The sequence below is a fragment of the Clarias gariepinus genome, chromosome 5, assembly GCF_024256425.1.
Source record: "Clarias gariepinus isolate MV-2021 ecotype Netherlands chromosome 5, CGAR_prim_01v2, whole genome shotgun sequence".
NCBI lineage: Eukaryota > Metazoa > Chordata > Actinopteri > Siluriformes > Clariidae > Clarias > Clarias gariepinus.
This window is the reverse complement of record NC_071104.1, coordinates 31,937,253-31,955,329: the sequence shown is the minus strand read 5'-3', so window position 1 is coordinate 31,955,329 and position 18,077 is coordinate 31,937,253. Positions and strand designations below refer to the sequence as shown.

Genomic DNA, 18,077 nt, shown 5'->3' with positions numbered 1-18,077 from the left:
TCAACATAAAGCTTAATGTGAATAATATGCTGATCATACAGGTGTGTTATAATGCTGTACTATATGAGCACGACTAATCCTGCTTCCTTGTATTGCACTATAGAGCAGCGTTAAGTTGCTCAAGTTATTAAAATCAAAGAAAAAATAGAAGTATGTATGCAAACCTAAAACAAATGCATATATTTAAGTTTTTCTTTTCATGTATAATGTAATCAATCCTAAATGAAGAGGGCCATTTTGTGGAGACACTTTCCTTACATTTCCATACATTTTCCTTAGTTATGTCTGTTATTTAGTTGTATTTTCATTTCATCTTCTTTGTTTTTTTCTTTTATGATTATTTAAATTTCCACAAGAAGCCTGATTTTAGTGTCACAATTGACTGACAGGCAGGTGGTGGCAAATTATATTTATCTCAGTTTAACAAAGCAAAGGTATATCGTGCCTTACTCAGCAACTCATTGGCTTCATGTTCTTGCCCTGACCGATCATCACTCCCGCCTAAATGTATGCAAACCGAGCAACATAAGCAGAAAAAAAGATTGGTGTGATCGCATGCACATGCACATGCCTGCATATTCTACTGTACATACTGTAACTACATAGCATAAAACATCATCGTAAAACATATTATTAAACTGTGCAAGTTACAGCAAAGCTGTGAAAAGCAAACCCCTAAATACACATGGAAAATGCATGGAAATGACTGAGAGATGCTGTTTTGATGTTTCATGTAGGACACAGATTAACCTTTACAGACTGCAGCATAGCCAGTAGGTTAGCAAGATTCAAAATTTAAGTCAAAAGTTTTAAGCAGAAAAATGTGTAGCTGTAATAACTCTGTCCTAATATTCTCTGGCTTTTTGTCTTGTAAGAATACATGAGCATTAAAATCCATCCAAAGCTTCCTAAGGCTATCTATATACAAGGAATGAGGATTGTTCTTCTGAAAACTATTTCCTCTATCAGTGTTTTCATGATGGTGGTGTAAAGGTCCAAACACTCCCAACCTAACGGAACACCTGCCACAGAATTTGGAATGATGTGTTGGAATGTGCACTCTCTACCTCCATCATCAAAATGGCTACTGAGGGAATATCATAGGGATCATCCCTATAGTTACAGTTTCACAGACTCGTAGAATATGTACCTCATGGTAGCGCAGCACCTTATTAATACATGCTGCATATTGTTTAGGCCTTTAATTTGTCATCTATCTGTCATTTTTAGTTTATTTTGCCTGCATGCTTCTAATTTTCAATTTGTGGTCCCAACCTTGTTCTATACATTGCTGAGCTAATTACTTACAACATATGCTTTACGACAGACTTTACATCCTGACTTACATAGTAACTACTGCTTTTATCTCAAATAAGTGTTTTTCCTGCTTCCAAACACCTTAATTAATCCAGACTGCCACTTGGTAGCATGATGTATCATGTTAAGAAGTAGACATTGGTATGTCCTTAGATTAATTTTGCCAGAGTATAATATGTGCGTATGTTTGTACGCATACAGGCCTGGTCAGGGTGATGTAGCACTCTTGTACCTGGACTTAAGTTTGATTCAAGTTGTGATTTTCATGACTTTGCACTTGACTTGGACTTGATGTGAGCTTGACTTAAATTTAATGCAAACGCCCATGTTCTGGTGTATATGGTATACACACCAGAACATGAACGTTTGCATTAAATTAGGTACACAGTGCAACTAATTCAGCATTAAATAACATTACACATAGGCTACTCTCCACATAGGCTACTCTCCTGCTGCGATTCAATAACGTAGAGTTTAATGTGTATATTTAATTTTTTGTTAACAAACCGATTGCAAGAATTCTGATACATTTACAGAATACTGCCTATTACTTCTAATCCTGACACTTTAATATATATATATATAAAGCCATAGATATGAAGTGATGCATTATTCTAATCCTTTAATCTTCTAAAGCTTTAATTTTCTCTGTTTTTACTTTTTTATTTATTGAGGTATGTGGAAAATTCTGTCATTTTCAGATCTGTATATAGTTGAAAATGTCACCATGTGAAGACTTTTCTTAGGCCACTACAGGTTTGTCTGCCAGAATCTAAAAGCAGTAGAAAGCAGAATTTCTGTTTCAGCTTGCTTAGTTTAATCTGTATGCATGGTTAATGGAGCACATGCAGCATCCTGTCTCACTGTCTGACTTTAGCATCTAGTAACCTATTTTTACATAGATGATACTTTTTGTATGCAATTTCAGAACTGGTTAAAATTTGTAGCTTAACAAAGCTACAGTCTTTATAAGAATAGTATAACCCTCTAGAAACTGTGTCTGGACTGAACTGCTAGATGTTAAGCAGTTTACACTTTTTTTTTAGTGTATGCAAAAAACAAACCAAAAACACAGACAATAAGCAAAAATAATGGAAGTACTAGAGATTATTGTGTCAAGGCTGCCATTGGTGGAACCATCTTGAAAATACCTTGTGTGTATCAACATACCAAAAAAAAAAAAAAAACTGATTTGGATTCTTTGCTTTATCAAAACTTGGACACCATTATGTCTTAAATATTTTCTATCCCAGGACAACTCATCATTTCTGTATATCTGTAAAGCTGCTCAAGAATTGCTAATCATTTCTTTTGTAGCTGTTTTGCTCCTCTTAATTTGTCCCAAAGAAGCCCTGGTGCCATTGACCGACAAGGCACAGGAATTTACGAATTTTGTGCGTTTTTCTTTCCTTTCTGAGAACCTACCACCATGCTCTTGCTTTGACGAGAGGAGTTTGAAGATGAAATTTCATACTATTTTTAGCATTTTGACGCCTAGACTATGCTTGTCACATAGCATTGTATTGTGTCTCCAAGATTATTTATTCTATTCCTGTGTGAACTGTGAGACAATAAAGTATTTTTTTTTATAAACCTGCCTTAGTATTTGTCTGTGGTTATTTTTATTTTTTCCTGTTTTCTGAAAACCGATTTCCACTTGCCAAGTATGCAATGATAAGACTTATCTCTGCAAATACCCTCTCTGGTTTGACATAGCATGACCTCAGTTTGTTAACTCTTAAACATCGCTATGATGAGTCAAATCTGGAGCACTGACTGCACACAAACTGCAACGGCTGACAGTTTCAGGTGCTGTGACCGTTGGGAAATCGATGCTATTTTAATGAGTCAGATCTGTAGAAATGTGTGTATGTGTTTGAGAATGTGTGTGCGGGTGTTTTCTGTTCCCCTGTCTATGTTGCTGAGTGTTGTATTGGAAAAGACGTTAAGCAGGTTGACCACCGGCAGTTTCAGAACGGTATTTCCCCGAATCAAAGAGATTACAAAGAAGTTATCAATGGCAACAAATGCATAAACAGCAAATAACCAATTTCAAAATGACTCAAACTTCAGCAGGGTTATGGCTTCATTCATCTTTGCCTTTGGAGAGAAGAAGCGGTTCTATAGCAGAAGTTAGTATGAAGTAGAAGTTAGTATGGTGGGTGTCGTCTTCTTCTTTTACTGCAATGCAAAGAATGGTGCGTTTATTCTACATAATGATTACCAGATTTTTTTTCATGAACAGTTAAATGCATATAAAATACAATAAATTACCCAACTTAATTATTATTTTTCAGAGCTAGTGATAATGCATTATAAAGCAGCTTTACATACATCTGGATCTAGATGTAGATCACTAAAAATAATAATTAGTATTTAATTATAATATTAATAAATAAAAATATTAATATATGTAATAAACATTATTTAATATTCACAATTTTCACATATCCTAATTAGCTGAAGTCAGAGCACAGGGTCAGCCAGGATAAAGTTAAATTTGATTATGTCACGTATACAGTACTGCATGGTGAATTGTTTTAATTGTTTAATGGGGTCAAAGTGCGGGGTCAGCCATTATACGGCACCCCTGGAGCAGACAGGGTTAAGTGTCTTGCTCAAGGGCTCAACAGCGGCACCCTGGCGAAGCTGGGGCTTAAACCGCTGACCATCCGATCGGTAACTCTGAGCCTTAGCACACTGAGCCACCACTGCTCCTGGAGCAGTCAGGGTTAAGGGCCTTGCTCAAGGGCAACTCAACAGTGGCAACTTTGCAGTGCTGGGGCTCGACCCCCCGACCTTCTGATCTGAAACTCATTAACCTACAGTCTTAACTGTTTGAGCCACCACTGCCCCATTAGGGCCATTGTGAGCACACCAGAGGGGACAGTGTCAAGGAAAAACACTCTGAGATGACTAGAGGAAGAAACTGCAAGCTGTTCCCTTCTGAGTGAGCACCTCATAATCAGATTATAAATAGGTACTCTTTAACAAGTGTACAGTATCCCGTGAAGTCAAAAAGTATCCTGTATGCTCACTTTGAGCAAAATGGCAGTTAAAGTGTAAGTCCAAATGAGATAAGAAACTAAAGGATGAGTCTTGAATATCAGATGATGTAGGATCTCACACAAATGAAGAATCAGTATGTGTTAAGCTGCTCCAGCAAGGGAAGAGCATCAACACGGATGCAACAGGTGGATGTTGTGAGAGAGTAGTTGCTATGTTTACACCGAGACCTTTTTTGTGTGTGGCTTTCACACAGCACACAAGTGCAAGACAACTGCCAGTGCAGTAACAGACTATACTGTATGTAACCCTAATGGAGGGTAAGGCAAAGAAAAGCCTTTAGTTCATAAAAATGACAGAGTGTATCTGTATACTATGTTAGATGTTGCAAAAGTAAAAATGTACCACAGGTCCACTGTTCTTAATAGCCATAATACTAGCCTTAATAGTAATAATAGCCTTACTACTCATAATTCTATTACTTTTAACCTGATGTTTTATAAATAAAACTACAAAGTAAAAAAAAAAAAAAAAAGGTTTTCCTATATATATATATATATATATATATATATATATATATATATATATACACTGCACACATATACTAGTGACACATTAAAAAAAAAAATGCAGTGTCTTTACAAGAACTAGTAACTTGTATTAGGGTGTTTTAGCGCTTGATTTTAGCACTTGAGCAAGTAGTGCGTAGTATGACTTTGATACTAAGCAAATACTAAGAATACTTGCAGCACAGAGCAATATTTTAATACGAAGGGTGTTCAAGTCAAACTGGGACTTTTGATCATGCAGAAGAAATTCAATTAAATTTTATTTCGATAGCGCTTTTAACAATTTACATTGTCACAAAGCAGCTTTACACAATCAAAAGAATTAAGTTTGTATGAAATGTGAATGTGTATTAATCAAAATGATATGATTGTCCCTGGTGAGCAAGCCGAGGACGAGGGCGACAGTGGCAAGGGAAAACTCCCTGAGATGGTAATAGGAAGAAACCTTGAGAGGAACCAGACTCAACAGGGAACCCATCCTCATCTGGGTGAAAACAGATAGCAGGGATTGATGTGCATAATATTATGCGAGACTGGAAGTTCAGTATAAGAGGAGATGTGTAAGATTAAAGTCCAGTTTGTTCCTGGAGGCTCAGGTAGACTATAAGAAATTCCAGTCCTAAACTATTGAGCGACTGAAGTCACAGGCCCTCAGAGAACAGCTGTCTGCATCAGTCGAGGACAGGACCACCTTCATGGAAAAGTGGAGCCATCCGCAGTCACCACACGCACCCCTGGCAGACCACACGGAGCATCCATGTGATGAGATCTCCAACCACAAGCAGGGCTCCAGGATGAGTTAGACAGGTCCAGAGGGCAGCGGGGGTCTGGATCACTGGCAGCTCAGGAGCGACATGTATAGCTCGACAGAGAGACAGGTAGAGGGAAAAAGAGAGAGGGAGAAAGAGAGAGAGAGGAGAAAACAGAAGAGATGGAGGGATGGCAGTTAGGTAGGGTCACAGTCGAACAATGTAAAAGGTGAATGTATATTTAGTGCAAAAAAATAGATAAAAGAATTCAATTATGCAGTAAATTTTTATATATACAGTAAAATCTTATTTCTATATAATCCCTGCTAAATTAATGTACTAATGCTAGCATTTCACTACTGCTTGGATACCATAAAGCGGGAAAATGTTCTCATTACACCAGAGCTGCCAAACTGCTTGCCTTACCTCTGAAACCCTGGCTTTCAAAAGGAAATTAAAGCTGTACAAACTTGCCTGGCCCTGGTAAATTTCGTTTGCAACACCCAGGCCTAATTACTGCCAGACCTGTTGAATCAAATAGAACGTCCGTCAAAGTGAAGTCCACAGATCGAAAAAAAAAGAAAAAAAAAAAAGAAAATCATCTCGATTAAAAAATTTTTTACTAACAGATAAGACTTAAGTAATTAACATTTATCAGTTGGAAAGGGTTACCAAGCCATTTCTAAGGCTTTGGGACGCTAGTGAATCAAGGTAAGGGCCATTAAACACAAATGGAGAAAACTTGGATCAGTGCTGAAACTTCCCAGTGAGTGACTGGCCTACCAAAATTATTCCAAGAACACAACAACGACTTATCCAAGAGCTCAAAAAAAAACAACAACATCTACAACATCTAAAGAACGTCAGGCCTCACTTGCCTCAGTTATGGTCAGTGTTTATGGCTCAACAATAAGAAAGATACAAGGCCATAACTGGGCCCAGACACTATGCATGGGGCACAGCAGGCCAAATGTACAAGGTCTCCAAATACCCCAGATTTCAATCTGATCGAGCACCCAAGACATGCAATGGGCAAACAAGACCAATCCACAGAGGCCCCACCTCGGGACTTACACCATCCAAAGGATCCACTGCCAACATATTAGTGGTAGGCACTACAGGACATCATTGTCAAGCCAGATCTGCCCCAGGAGCACAAGGTGAACCTAAAACCAATAACCAATCAGTTATAGCTGAGTGTTAACTGCACCTCAGGTCTCCCATCGGTGTCTGAGCTCACTAATGCTCCTGTGCCTGCACGGCCATATCCACATAGCCTTCCCAGAAAAGTGAATTTTACTATAACAGTAAAATGTGAAATAGTTTTAGTTAGATATATTCTATATATTAAGTATCATATACCTTTTATAATCTGGTTCAAAAGGCATAGCCTATATTCTTACCAAAAAATAAACAACAAAAAAAAACAGATCCACATTATTACATGTTTATTATATAGTATTAGCATCCTACTGATGATGTACAGTATAAAGTTTAAATGGTTTGTCTGGAGTATATCTTGCTGAGCATTTCACCTGTAGCTGTGGGTGTCCTGGCGTACAGTAGATCTAGTGGAAAATCTGAAATTTAATTCCAGAGAACACTGGGAACACTCAACTGCTTAACAGATGCTTTATAATCCAGATTTCACTTTCTTGGAAACAAAGGGTGTCATACACAGTAAAGATGATGATGGTGATAATGATTGATTAACATTAAAATTATTGTAATATAGCAGCATGTTCTCTATGTTAGTACATACCGTATTCTGTCGTTTTAAGTACTTTCTTTTATTCAATGCAGTCAGAGATATCTGAATCTCAGTCAGATTTATTATCTGAGAAGTTAAGACCTGGAGAAAGCCTTGGGGTCGAGGGAGCAGTTACAGTAGCTACAGGTACTAGTACATCTTAAGCATTATCAGATGAAAGGTTACTCTTTTTCCATCCAGCTCTTTGGTGCAACGGTAAGTTTGGTACTGAACATATTTTGCACTGGCAACAAATGGTGGTATGTGAACAGATTTCTTAAGAAAGTACATTACTACCACACACACACACACACACACACACACACACAACACAACACATTATCTTGTTATTATAAGAAAATAATCTTGTTACTACAATGAAATGATCTGTTATTATAGGGAAACATGTTATTATGGAGTAAGAATATTGTTATTATAACAAGATAAATAGCTGTAAAGGATTTATTTTTTCTTGCATTGAAGGATTATGCTTTTTAAGATTTGTACTATCCTATTTGCGCCTATCCTATAGCTGGGAGCTTTCGTCCCCACCGGGATAAATTAGCCTTGGTTTTCCTGTCCATAAGATCCTGTCACTAGTTTACTGGTATATAACTGATAACCAATGTTAACGTGTTGATGTTACATGGTGTTAATGTTATGGCTGATCAGTTTACACCACAAATAGCATCACTGGCTGATGTTGCTCTCATTGGGAAATCTTATGCACGATTAGAACAGCAGTGGCCAAGGTCTAAATTTATCTGTACTAATGATACAGCTAATAATAGATGATAATAAATAATAAAGTAAATCTACATGCCTCCCTGGCTGACATTTGGAAACACAGTAATTAGCACTTGGCCTGTCACAGAAACTTTGATTACTAAATTCTGAGTTTTTATTAGTACATTGGGAAATGCAGTGGAATGTTCTCCAGCTCCTCTTTAGCCCACAAACTGTGCAACACAGACGGTTCTGATATATGTGTGTGTGTGTGTGTGTGTGTGTGTGTGTGTGCATGCACATGTAAAGGCCAAATAAGTTCACTGAGGCAGAGAGAAGTTAGGATTGGGGCAATAACCCTAAACACTTTCCTGGCTCTGATACAAGGAATTATTGGCTGACTGATTTATTTTCACTCCTGCTTTTTGAAGGGTTTTATCAGACAAATTGAAGTGACCTTAGGGTGAATCCAGTTGCTAGAAACAGTATGCATGTAAAAACCAGACATACCATTCCTGAGGAGAAACATTTACTCCTGTTTTTGGTACAATCGAAATGCTTGCACAATGTAAGCTTCAGGGATTGTCTTAGCTTGACCATTTCTACACTAGCTGAAGTCTTCAAGTTCAGACGAGCCAGATGTTCAGTACTTTACTTTCGGTGCCATCCGGGACCAGGGGTCTAGTTGAGTGTAATTCTTACTGTCTGGGAGAAACAGGTGTTCTTCTGCTCTCTTATGTCTACCATAATGCCGGCTGGAGCCGTTAGTGTTTAAGTCTTGTATAGTCTCATAAGGCAGACCTTAAGATTTGGTTTGTTCTGTTAAAACACTCCACTGGGCTTTGACAAAAACAGTCTACAGACTATACACTTTCCGCTGTAACACATCGACAAACATGTGTCAAACACTCTTACAAAGGTCACTTACCACTTCACACTGCTTCACACAAATATTGATTCTTCTAAAAGAAGAGCATGCTTACTTTAGATCCCAGCTTACTGTACGTACTGTATGTGAAAGAGGAAGAGTGTTTTACAGCTGCAATAGTGAAAGGTTAAAAAATGTAGTGGCTTTATGAGAACTAGAGGACACTTCTATAAGGGTGTTTTAACACTTGATTTTAGTTTTTTTTAATGAACATACAGTAGTATGCATAATATGTAAAATAGAAAATAGTAAGGAAACTTGCAGCATAGAGCAATATTTCAATACTGCAATGTAACTGCGAAGGGCATTCAAGTCAAACTAAGACATTTGATGGTGCAGAATAACAAAACACATTTATGAGATTTAAAAACTACATTTATTTCTCTATATAATCCCCTGCTACACTAATGCACTCATCCCAGTGTTTTTTAACTGCTTGGATACCAACAAGGTAAAAAGTTTTCTCATCTGGAGCCATGATCCGTGTGTGTCTGCTTCACATCTGAAACGCTGGCCTCCCAGGAACCCCTCCAATGGCCCAAACGTGTGAAAATGGCTTGGAGCAAGTGTCAATAACCCCCTGCTGAGTTCCTGTAATGTGCAAGTGATGTTTGTGAATGATTGTGTGTACAGAAGATCTCTTCTAGAAGTTGGTGACAAGTTAAGAGTTGATTTTTTAAGAAACAAATTTTCTGATTGTCATTTATGGACGCACGGCTTTCTTTAAAATGGTCCCATCATTCAGATGTTTTACTCTGTCTAAGAGTCTCATCATCGTACTGTGTTTGAAGTCTCCAGGAAATGTCAATCGGTTTTATGCCCTCATTCACAAGAAAGTGCAATACAAGTTTACGGGGCATCATTCGGTTTTATTGATATCGGCACAATAAGCATATGACCAAAAATCTTTTTAGGTAGTGATCTAGTTAATTAGATAATGTTCTAAATATTCTAAAAAAAAGCTTTATAAACAATGCCTTTTCTGTAAGGGAAGGATGGCATATTCCTTTGCGCTGTCTATTCCAGCATCACTAGCCAATCGTGTGCATGTGTGAGTTTGTGTATGTAGAACAGGGCAGACAGCACTTTACTTTAAGTGCTATGCTGCTCTAAGAGACTAATTAATGAATATAATGGTATATTCGTCTTAATCCTGAATTCCCGTCTTGGAGGAAAGCATATTTTAACCGTCACCTTCTTAACACAGCAGGCTAGTGGGTGGGAATTGGGTTGGTGTCCAAATTGAGGAGAAAACATGCAAGAAAGGAACAAATAAAATGCTGTGTAAATGCAACCATAGTATTTCCCATATCAGGGTGGTTATTTCCTCACTCAAAGGGGGAACTAATTTCGCATTGAGTAATTTTGCAACATAATAGTCAAAACTGAATATGACAAATTTCTCACAGTCTTTCTAAAGACCATGTCTCTCTGTGACAGGGCAGGAGTGGTCTTCGAATTGTTGTGAGAAGTGAAAGAACGTGTGGAGTCAAGAGGAAACAGGTGAAAGTACTAAGACTCATGTGTGTCTGAGCTGAAAACCATAAACGAAAGAAAGAGAGAAGGGAAAGAGTAAGACAGAAACAGATGAGCACACACGGGTACGCAGACGCACAGACATGCTTCACTTCACGACTGATGAAACATAACAGGTTAAAGGAAGAGAAAAGGAACTGCAAAAGTCGAAGAGGAAAACACACGCACGCAATGCCCCAGCGGTCACATGACACATATATCCGCTTTGACACATTCATACTCAGCCGGCAGCTGTCATGCTTGTTGGATTCGGCGGCAGCTATGAGTGAAGGCAGAGCAAGTGCAGGACCATGACCTTTAACATGAACCGTAAGGAAATTCTGCAGCAGCAGAGGAGCTTGGACACTCTACAGGAAAATCCCACCAAGAAGGGTATACGTTGGAGACGGGGATCTTTAAGTAATGGAAAACAATCTAAGAACAGAGAGTACAATGCAGCGACGCTGACGCGGGGTCGAGAGCAGGTGTGTTGCAGAAACTGATTGATAGATATCAATGCATGATTTAAATCAACGCTGGTTAAAAATGCATGGAGTGGATGGTTATTTGCTCTTGCATTTCATACATCTCAGTGTTAACTTCTAAACTTATGAAAAAAAAATACTTTTAATTCATCCAGGAGGTTTATTTACGCACATACAGCTTTTGCATCTATTCATTTTTGCATATGTATGTAAAAAAAATCCCTCTCTCTCTTTCTTTCTCTCGCTCTCTCTTAATGCCTACTACTGCACTAATTATACTATATATTGATACATTAATCATTAATGATCTATTTGATCCATGCTACTGTTACACAGGTTTTTAACAAATAGTATTGATGTGATGTTTAACATTTTTAACATATCCTATTAATATGATTTTCAAACCCAATCATGTCGAAAGTGAATAGTGCATTGATGATGAATACAAATGACTTAATACTATTTATGGTGTTTTCAGTTGAGCCGATCATATTCCACTTCTCTGGTGGATTATACCGATCCTCAGAGGTATGTGCAACTTTCCACCCCGATTTTTATACTCATACTCCAACTATATAAATGAGCACAGTATGCGTTATGACCTACACAGTGACCTTGTGGCTGACCACTCATCTCTCTCTTTTTCAGGACGACGGTTGTGTTGGAAAAACAAGACAATGAAGCATTCGGATTTGAAGTTCAGGTACGAGCGCTTCCTCATTTCGGTTTCAGCCAAGAACTTAATGTGGGTTAAAGTTTCAGTACATCTTTTCATCCTGTTTTTGAGTAAGCTGGAAGTGCGTATATACACAGATATGGATCAGTGCACTGAACCGTGCACCTTAGGTCTACTGCATAACCTGTTCACAGTTCAGGGACAGTCCCATAATATTACTTTTACATTTTTAAATTATGTTTTTTTTTATGTTTCTGTCTGTCACTGTAGACATATGGCATTCAGTTAAACAGCAGCAACGAGTTAGAGATGTGTACATTCGTATGCAGCGTGCAGGAGGGTAGTTCTGCAGAGACAGCAGGACTGACAGCGGGTGAGACACACACCCATACCCACCCACCCACACACACATACACATACACACACACATATTCATAGCCTGAGAGCTGCAGCAACTTCCTTTGCACAGACTACCACATGACCACACCTACATGACCTGACCCCTTCGCTGCCGCTCTTTTAAGCGGGTACCGTGTTTACTGCGCCCACCTAAGCTGATTTTGACACCCCCGCACATACCGCTTGGTGTGTCTTTTTCCGACGGTTGACATTATCAATGTAAACAAGTCCAAACATTGGTTAACCTTTTACATCCTTACAGCACATTGGCATGTCCTCTTATTTTTACAAATATTACAGAATATCAAATTAAAATGTCTAACAGAATAATAATCTAGGACAGTGTTTCCTCCAATTTCTTTGATTTTTTTAAACCACTGTTACAAACATAAGTGAACTAAATCAGTTGATACATCTCTCTTACCGAATCTTGTTCCCATTTTCTGACCTGCTTGTATTGTATTTCTTTGATAGGTGACATAATACTGACAGTAAATGGTGACAGCATCAAAGGATTCACCCATCACCAAATCATAGAACTGATCCGAAAGTCTGTCAACATGTTAAAGTGAGTTAAAAACGAAACAAAAGAAAATTCCACTGTTTATACTCGCACTTGTACATTTGGAATTAATGTAGTACAATTTGTTTTCTGCCAGCCTGTCTTGTATTTTTTCTCTATAAACCCTGACCTACACAGCTGTGTGTGTGTGTGTGTGTGTGTGTCTAGGATGGAGACAGTCAGTGGTAGTGTGGTCAAAAGAATTGAACTAGAGAAGAAGATGCGCATGCTCAAGGTATGTGAAAATCTGGGACTACAGTATGAAATATTTTTCAAAGTTTTGGACTAGATGTCGTCCTTAAAAATACAGAATTTTTCTTTGCATGTAGCTCACTAAACATCCAGTTCATCAAAGGGCATTTTTAAAAGCCCATATCTGTTTAGAAACTGGATTAAATAGGATTATATCCATTTTAATGTCTTATATATATATATATATATATAGCTTCTTATGATTGAGGTGTCAAGTTCTGGTTATAAGCTTATTTAGGGGTTTCACGCATATACAATATAAACCTATCATAATGCATATGATGCACTCTGTAAGATCGTTCTTGATAACAAAACCAAATAATTTCCCATTAAAAATCTTAAAACAAGCAAAAAAACTCTCAATCCTCAAATCACAATTTTTCACTCTAGTGACCTTAACTTCTGCTGATGCAAGGCCAATCAGGTTTCCCAGAATGACTATATCGTACATTCTTCTGCATGTACATATGTGTGTGTGTGTGTGTTTGCATGTGTGTGATTTTTTTTTTTTTCTCAATACAGCAAACACTGCATGAGAAGTGGCTGGAACTGCAGGCGCTCACCCTACAGGAAAAGCGTCTTACTCGAGGTGAGAAAATAAAGACAGCTGAAAAACCACACACACGCACACATGCATACTCGCACATCCTTTACCTCAACCAAAACTGCTGCCATTCAGTTCATGCTAGGCAACTCAAAGTGTGATGGGTGAATAAAGTGAAATGATAAACTATCAAGGGGAAGTTCCAGCAGTAGAAAAAAAAACTGCGTTTGTTGATTAAAAGTTCATTCTCAGGTGCTGAGCAGACTTCCTGTGAAAGAATTAATTCCCACAGCAAAAAGAGAAAAAAAAGCACCATCGCTCGGTTCTGATATCTTTCAGATCAAATGAGTAAACCTTGAGTGATGGCCGGCAAAACCAATCAGCATTTTTAATCAGGTCACCACAGCGCTGATGCTACTTCCTGCCCCAAAACCCAATTCATTCAGCTTAACCAGATAATGAATTAAAAAAAATGATGTTCAGGGAATCAGACAGGAAGTTGAGTCTGCTAAACTGTAGAAATGCAGTGCTTATTAAACACTTTAATCAGTATATAGGATATTACATGGTATTAACTCTCAGATTGTGTTCGGTCCGTTACACAAATATCTTATTGATCAAGGGATTACAATCTGACAATCAGGAGGAAATGTGTCACGTATGAGTCTAAATGGGATTATCCTTTCAAAAGAGTAGTTTGAACTTTCTGGTTTCTCAGTTATTTTTAACTTTTAAATTTGCATTAATACAGTTCTTTATTAATGTATATATATACATTACTTTTTTTATATATACTTTTACGAAATAAACATATATATATATATATATATATATATATGTATGTATATATATATGTATGTATATTTCATAAAAGAATGTGCACCTTGAAATGCCAAAAGAGTCTGATTAAACACGAGGTTTTCTTTGAACCCTATACAGTGTAACACGTATTAAAGTCAGGACAGGTCATGTACAAGAAGGCTTTATTGTATTGAATCTAATGTTTCCTCACAGACAGAAGTAATTCCACTATAGTACACTCACAGTGCTGCATGCTATGGATATATTGTTTTATTTCTCAGCTCACCACTACACTGCTGGTAACTTTTTAGCTCAACCATTTCCCATAACTGATCTCAGATAAAACTGATAAAATAACAGGGCGTTACCCCATCATGCACAAAGTGTGAAAGCTATATTCACTTCTTGTTCTAAAAAAAAAAAAAAGAATAGAATAGAAATGAAAAAAAAAAAAAAAAACACAGTCTGGCCGAGCCTCTACTCCCTTGCCATCAGCACTTTGTGCTCTGCAAGATTGTGGTTTTAGATGATTAAAATTAATCACTCCCTTCTTTGTTAACTTTTACTGGGTTATAATAAGATGAAAAACATTTTCTAATGATAACATTATCTGTCTGTCTGCCTATTAATATGTCTGTAATTTTAATCTATTAATATATCTATCTATCTATCTATCTATCTATCTATCTATCTATCTATCTATCTATCTATCTAATGTACTTTGTAATGTTCTAAATGATTCATCTTCAGTAAATGATTCTTTCTCTCTGCAGGAAACCTGAACATCAGCTCTGAGCATCCATCCATAGAGTCTCTCATGTCTCTGTCGTCTCCCAGAAGTCGCTCTGGATTTCGCTTCTCCAGTGACAGCAGCTGGCCGAGCGTGCTGACAGACGAAGCCAGCGAGGACGTGTTTGATGATCTCAGTCCTTGTAGTCCTCACAAACCCAACTGCGACTTGTTCGGCACCACGTTTCAGCCAGAGGGGGCGCCATCAAGGCCGACTCTGTGCCGAACGCGCAGTATCAGTAACGGCAGCAGCTGCCAGTCACCCACGTGGGATAACACCCGGGCTTCCTCGTCCTCCTCCAGCTCGGTGTTCGCCACACTGCCTCGCCGAGGGAGGAAGGGCAGCATGAGGAAAAACCTACTCAGACTGTTACCTGGAATGAACTCTTCTCTCGAAGAAGAGGAGGCCACCTGAGACTGAGACTGAGACTAAGAAGCCAAAAAATGAAGCTGAATGTACTGTATGCATCTTGGGTGTAAAAAATGTGAATAGTGGACTTCTGATGTCTAAAAGACTTCTTATAAATTGTCCAGGCTAATACTGATATGTTTGAAAAAGCGATTTGCATATGAAAAACACGTCGAAAGGTTTTCTGTCTAGACTGAAAACTAAAAAAGTCAGCAGGTTACCTATACAGTGAACATGTGTATATTTGTGCACATCACCTGAGCTGGAAGGTTTGTGCATTTGATGCAAAAGCCAAAGAGTTTGATGTGGTCTGGGCCAGAAAAGAAGGCTTTGCAAAAGGAAAAAAACAGAGAAAGCAAATATGTTTGGCAATGCCAGTGATCATGCAGCGGCATTTGGTGCACAGCAATGAATACAAAGTGATCCATTATACATGCAGAAATACTGAGTTTTAAACTGACTTGTGATTATGTCATTGGTTTATTTTCATTTTCTGACTCATTTTCTACAACAGCAGCCCTGACAGTTTTCAGCTGCAAGACAAACTACTTTATTAGAATCAAAAGCTAATAACAAAGACAAATGTATGATTGATGATCTATGGCTAAAGAAGATATTTATTCGACATTTCAATCAGCACAAGTTCTCCACCAAGGGAAAGTCTTCAGGATGTATTTCTTTTTGCCTTATTAATTTTAAGGCAGAGATAAAAAAAAAAGAGACAAATTGTTGAAGAGCTACATCACACAATGCTATCACTGTCTTTTTGTTTCGGATGCATCAGATCTTGGACCAGTGCCCTCTGGATTTCTGGCTATGAATTACGAATTTATAGAAAGAGCATTTACAGATATCTTGCATATTTCATAAGTGTGAAAATGGTGTTTTTTAATATTTATTGGTTTTGTTTTAAATGTATGCATGCAGTCTGTCAAGGCCATGGCCTATTCATAATTCTAAAACATGTAGCATTTCAGAAGATACATTCTAGAACCTATGATATTGTAGAACCGGGCCCCTTACTGGCTTGGGTCAAAATAGGACAAAGCCACACATCAGCATTACTCACACGCACACTCTTGCATGCAGATACCCTTGTGTGCATAAGAAAGTAGCACAGGGTGCATAATAATAATGTATAACCGAAAATACAACAGTAAAACGTTGATTTGTGTGTATGTGAAGCATGTAAACTGCTTTATTTGCATTGATGTGAAAGCTGTCTTTCCAAGCTTGCATTAAACATGTATGTGTGCATGTGAAAAGTGTGAGAATGAGACGAGTGTGATCACGCAATTTTCCGTTTAACCCACATGCGCATATCACTTAAGTGTAGCAATAAATAAAACAAAGCAGCAATGTTAATAATAAAGTGTTGAGTTATTTTATTTTAAAATTTTCATCCTTGCCTGTTTTTATTACAGCACACAAAGCACAGCTTTTAATGTTGAACTAGTCGTAGTGACGTGCACAGAGAGTGTGTGCTGGCCTACACGAGTTAAACTCCACAGCCCCTAACCACAGATATATCTGAAAAATGTTCAAAACAGGATGTGGCTGTGAGAAAGGTGCTACCCTACCAACTATTTTTTCCTTTTTTTTTTTTTTTGCAGGTGATGGCGTTCGGCAGTCTCACTTGCCAACACTGTACATTAATACTTTAATTACAGTAAAAGTATGCTGAATATCAATGAGCTAAGTATTTTAAAGAAAAAAATATATTTATATTAATTTTTTTTTAAATACAAAACAAAATGTGTGCCTTTTTGCTGCTGCTTCTGACTCACAGATGAAACCTAGACACATTGAAACGGTTATGTAAATCATTGCACATTAGTCATCCATATACTTTACACAGTGCTATTTAAAGGTCTTAGGAACCCTATGTTTATTTTTTTATAATGAAAATATGAAATTTTAGTATGGATTCTGTCTTGCATGCATTTTTTTAACTGCATGAGTGAGCTTTCAAGAAAAATAAATGTTAGATATCTAAACTTTAAACTACAAGTAAGATGAGGTTTTTGTTTAAAAATTGGACCACAGTGTACCTAAGACAATGGAGACACCAAAGCAAATCATGAATATTGATTGTATAAGTGGTTACTGTCATTTCATTCATTGTTTCCAAAAGGATTGTTATGTTTATTTATTTAAATTTGTTTACAAATAGTAAAGGATCAAAAAAAGAAAAAGAAAAGCAATAGTAAACACTAGATGGCAGCGAGACATGGAATTTGAGACATGAATCAAACTACATGTAAGGAACAATATACTGTACTCTGGTTAGGTTTGCTGAAGCTCGATGTATCTATTCAATGCTTCCAAAAAAGTTTTCCACCTAAAATGTTACATAATTTTGAGATGCTAAAATTAATGAATAGGATTTTTACTGTTTGACAAAAATCTTCTCCATAAGATCAAAGCAATTATAACTTTAAAATGTAATGCAATATAAAGTCATTTTGTGTCATACAGAATTTATCAATGTCTGAAGTTAAGTTGATCTGTTGCACATATTCTTTTAAAAGTCAAATTGAAAATAACACCGGATGCAAAAAAAAATAAAAAAAAATCAACAGACAGACTCTCAACCCATC

The 18,077-nt window shown here is 37.4% G+C and overlaps 1 protein-coding gene across 1 annotated transcript; it reads left to right on the top strand.

Moving 5' to 3' along the window:
- The first annotated feature begins 10,620 nt into the window (after positions 1-10,620).
- Positions 10,621-16,838, top strand: cytip (cytohesin 1 interacting protein). The gene is made up of 8 exons (XM_053495721.1): positions 10,621-11,045; positions 11,524-11,573; positions 11,694-11,748; positions 11,992-12,094; positions 12,595-12,688; positions 12,851-12,917; positions 13,457-13,523; positions 15,053-16,838. The coding sequence occupies exons 1-8, from the start codon at positions 10,872-10,874 to the stop codon at positions 15,481-15,483; spliced, it is 1,041 nt and encodes a 346-aa protein (XP_053351696.1). The 5' UTR covers positions 10,621-10,871; the 3' UTR covers positions 15,484-16,838.
- Positions 16,839-18,077: the final 1,239 nt, after the last annotated feature.

Bases quoted from the DNA above. Each gene is read 5' to 3' on its own strand.
- cytip (XM_053495721.1), top strand. From the start codon at position 10,872: ATGACCTTTAACATGAACCGTAAGGAAATTCTGCAGCAGCAGAGGAGC. The intron at 12,095-12,594 runs GTGAGACACACA...TTTCTTTGATAG, and splicing joins GACAGCAGGACTGACAGCGG to GTGACATAATACTGACAGTA. The intron at 12,918-13,456 runs GTATGTGAAAAT...TTCTCAATACAG, and splicing joins AGAAGATGCGCATGCTCAAG to CAAACACTGCATGAGAAGTG.